Source organism: Atta cephalotes, assembly GCF_000143395.1.
Source record: "Atta cephalotes unplaced genomic scaffold scaffold00024, whole genome shotgun sequence".
In the NCBI taxonomy this organism is placed as follows: domain Eukaryota; kingdom Metazoa; phylum Arthropoda; class Insecta; order Hymenoptera; family Formicidae; genus Atta; species Atta cephalotes.
The window spans coordinates 204,268-208,481 of NW_012130088.1; the positions used below are offsets into that span (position 1 = coordinate 204,268).

Sequence of the window (4,214 nt, forward strand, 5' to 3'; positions counted from 1 at the left end):
GCCGCAAAAGATTTAAATTTAATAAATGAAATTAAAAATTTAAATCTTCTGCGTTTCAATTTTCCTTCAAAATCGGCACGAACTTTTTGGACAACCCAATATTATATATATGTCAACTATATATTGCTGCATTGATAGGATACAATAATACAGATAAAAAAATAGCATTTTAAGAAAATGAAAAGAAATTGATCCTAAAATCTTTCGATTTCCTTTTATTACTTCAAAAATGCTAATTTTTTATATCATTTTTCTATGAATATATCCGATATATTTTTTAACCTTGTTTTCAATACTAATTGTTTAATTATTATTGTAAGAATGTTTGACTTAAAATCAATAACATTAATACAAAATTCCAATAACTCAAAATGATTATCTGCATTGCGCTAATTTGTCTAAATCGTAGAATGGAAATAGACCAAAACGTGTTGCGTGTCTTCCGCATGTACATTTTAATGCTTTCAGTAATACTTAGTTACGGTAAATCATTATGCATTTATTACTGCTTTTAGACAGCGCCAATTTCTCGTTTTTCTTAAAGAGTCTTTTTTATTTATTATTTCGTTCCGCGCAATTGGGAATTTAATCTGTCATGAGGCTGCCAATTTAGAACTATTTCGATTCTTACAATTAGAATCCGTCTCAAACAGTAAAAGAAAACATGTATAATTTCAGAATTCACATCGTAAAATATACATATGAAATATTGATCAGTTTAATTTATTAACTTTTTTCAAATATTTCTTTTTAAATGCTAATTGTAATCGTTTTAACTATTGTAAATGTAATATTTGATTAAGAATTTACAATATTGATAAAATATGTAATTATAATATTTATATAATTATAATAAGCAACAAGGAGAGTTTAGTATAATTCTTAGTAAGAATTATAAGATATTCTTTCTCGCGGATTAACTTTCGTGAAGATTAAAAAAAATTTCGCATCTATAAGAATAGCAACTGTGACACATTAAACAGCTACATTAAAATTCACAGTTCTCTATATTTTACTCTCTACTTATCTACTATTCTGCTTCTCTATATATTTTTTTTTCGTATTTAAAAATCTTACTGTTATCTTTGCATATATGTAGCATTTATGTAGCCTTGAATACCGGATTGTCGGGCAGGTTGTTGTCTCTGCGAGGAATAAAATAACGCTTTTACTCGACCCTGAAACGAGACTTCCTCGTACTTACTTTTCGACCAGTTTTGTCTGCTGTCGGAATCCACTGGTAAAGCGGTGTTGAAGAATTTGTTCAGCATCACCGAGGACTTTCTTTGAAGGTTTTCCAGCGTTTTTGTCTCATCCTGTTCGACTTGTTTCTCAATATTAGGATTGATATTCACTGATGAATATATTTGACAGCGCGATAAAGTGTTCCAGATCATCCTTATATCCTTCATTTTTCCAGCACAATTGAGTCTGTTGCTACGCGATATACGATATAACGAGGGGAAGGCTTTCATCTATTTGCGACGACTTATTGTCAGTGATTGAATCGTAACGGCAAGCCACGGCCGACGATAAAGATAAGTCTCCACTTTAGGCTCGATGATAGCTTGCGACTCTCATGTCGCGGTTTATAATGCTATGTAATTTCAATTAGAATTGCTCATCGATTTTATCCGCAATTTCAACACTCGATTTTTGGCTCGAAATTTCGACTAAGAGCCTTCACTTTCTCTCACACCATCCGATGTCCGATCGATATTTTGATATTATAGTCTTTTCCGGTCACTATCAAAACTTTTCTTAAAACTTATTCGGGTTTGAAGGATTCACGATATGATTTTCAAAAACAATGCGCTTTGAGATAATATTGTTCGACGAATAATAGCGCTTTAATTCCAACGGATATTTCAGGTTTGAAATTTTGTTAATTCAAGAAGAACTTCGCGCGACACAGTGTCGGTCGCTGAAAGTCGTAGCTTTTGTCTACTGCTGATCGACTTCGTCTATACCTGTCGTATGTCACCTCTCTGCCGATGCGGTGCGTGCGGCATACGTCTCGGTGCAAGAGTGGCAGTTCGAATCAGTGCAGATTTGAAAAATATCGCGCTCCCACTACATTTGTTACCATGCTTGTCGCTGGTCGTCATGGTGGTGGCGACCGGTAAGCATCAGATCCCATCCAATCAAGTCACGAGGTTGCAGCCCCACCGCGAAGAGCTTGTAGTACCTGCTAGTCGAGAATCTTGGTGGATCACTGGCTTTATCGGTCGGAGGGAGGAGATATTTCAAGGTCATTAAATGGTCAAGAGACGCTCGTGTTCAGGATAATATCACCTGCCCTTTGTGGTCGTGATCGCTTCTTGGAACTATTGAGTCTACCCAGATTGACCTTGCTTTGATTGCGACGATAGAATCATGTTGTACGGACTTGTTTATGATTGGAGAGTGTAATATGTTATACTCTTCATTTCTAAAGCTTAAGAAACTGGTAATGAGAGCGTCTCTAACGGTAAATTAAAGAACAGAAGATGTTTGAAATAATTACGATTCAAACGAAATCGTTATCTTATTTAAAGCATTTCAGCAAATAAAGTTTTTCAGAAAAGAGAAAAAATTATTTCACAATTTAACAGAAAATTATTAATCAATCAAATAATATTGATAAAATGTATATAATGAAAAGTATATGTACTCTGTATAAATTTCTTTTTCTTATAAACAATAATAACCTGCTCATTATTGAATATATTTGAATTTATTTAATTTTAATATAGTTTAATTCATAAAACATTCTTTTTTTTAATTACAAAAATAATATAATTCAAAATGTGTTATTCTTGTAGAAGGTATAGTGATTTGGAAACCTTAATCAATACGAGTGTTATTTGATGGATGGATTAATTATGTGTGGATGAAATTGAGTTAGTTTACTTGTAATTACTGATACAGTAATTTTTATGTAACTCATCCATGATAATAATTTGAAAATCACATTTTTGTAGTTGCGTTACTTTTGAAGTAAGAAAATGAAACAATATTATAATTTCGAAAACACTTGCATTCTGGAGAAAGTGCAGCGATTAGATATATAACTACTTCTCGACGGATAAAAGATATTATTGCAAAATTAAAGTAAATTGAGGTATTATAAAAGTGGCTGCGAGTTTAATTTAAAATGTGATTTATCTTCCAATTTTATTCACTCTCGATTGTTCCATTTATGAGTTTAAGTTGAGTTTAAGATCTAAAATAATATATTACTCTAACGTCTTACACATACAGAATTATACATACATATTAATGTCTTACATAATTATACGATATTGTATGCTATTACAGATTACTTTTTACCTTATAAACTGTAAAAAAATAAATATTGCAATTAATATGACACACATTTCATTAATCGAAATGGTAAAACGCCCGCAGGGAATTCAGAAAATTCAGATTTTAATCCCGGATGCGGTAACATTTTTCACAATAAACTGTCTCTAGTTCTTTAGAGATGCTTATTAGGAATCAATCATATTAAATTGCTTGTCAAATTAAGCTATAATAATATTTCAGCTTTAATCTAAGAATATATATTTTAATATATAAATCATAAAAAATTTCTTTTTAGAGAAACTCAAATTACAAGAGATGTTTCTTATAGATTTTGAATCTAAAAAATAAATCGTTTTGCTCCATCACGATTAGTTTTTTAGATAATTAAAAAAATGGTAGAAAATCTGTGAAAATTAAAACATTTGAAAAAAGGGCAAAAATAAATATGACATTAACATGCGATTGCAAAATAATTTAAATATATTTAAATATATTTTGATAAATTAAATTAATAGTGCAAGAAATAGAAAAAATTTTTTCTGTGTCATACGTAATTGGCGACTTGGCCGTTGAGCCTCAAACAGTAGTGAAGGGAATAGATATCAGCTTAGAATTAATTAACGTCTATTGTTCCTCTCACTACCGCTCGAAGCTCGACGACCGAATCGTTGATTTCGTGTATAAAAAAATTTTTTTCTATTTCTTGCATTTTATTTAACTTACCAAAATATAAATAATTAAATCAGTTTTATAATTATATTTTAATCATATCTTAATGTCATATTTTTGTTCTTTTTTCAAATTATTTTAATTTTCATAGATTTTCTATCATTTTCCTTTATTATCTAAAAAACTTGAGTAAGCAAAATGATAATGATTTATAAATTCGATGACCTAAAATCTATAATAAATACTTATTCTGGATT

General features: G+C 30.3%; 1 protein-coding gene across 1 annotated transcript in view; it reads right to left on the minus strand.

The window, feature by feature from the left end:
* LOC105620044 (scavenger receptor class B member 1-like) overlaps positions 1–1,412 on the minus strand; it is a 28,181-nt gene extending 26,769 nt beyond the window's left edge. The window contains exon 1 of the mRNA XM_012201554.1: positions 1,205–1,412. Within this exon, the coding sequence (XP_012056944.1) occupies positions 1,205–1,412 (208 nt within the window). The remainder of the gene's footprint in view (positions 1–1,204) is intronic.
* Positions 1,413–4,214: the final 2,802 nt, after the last annotated feature.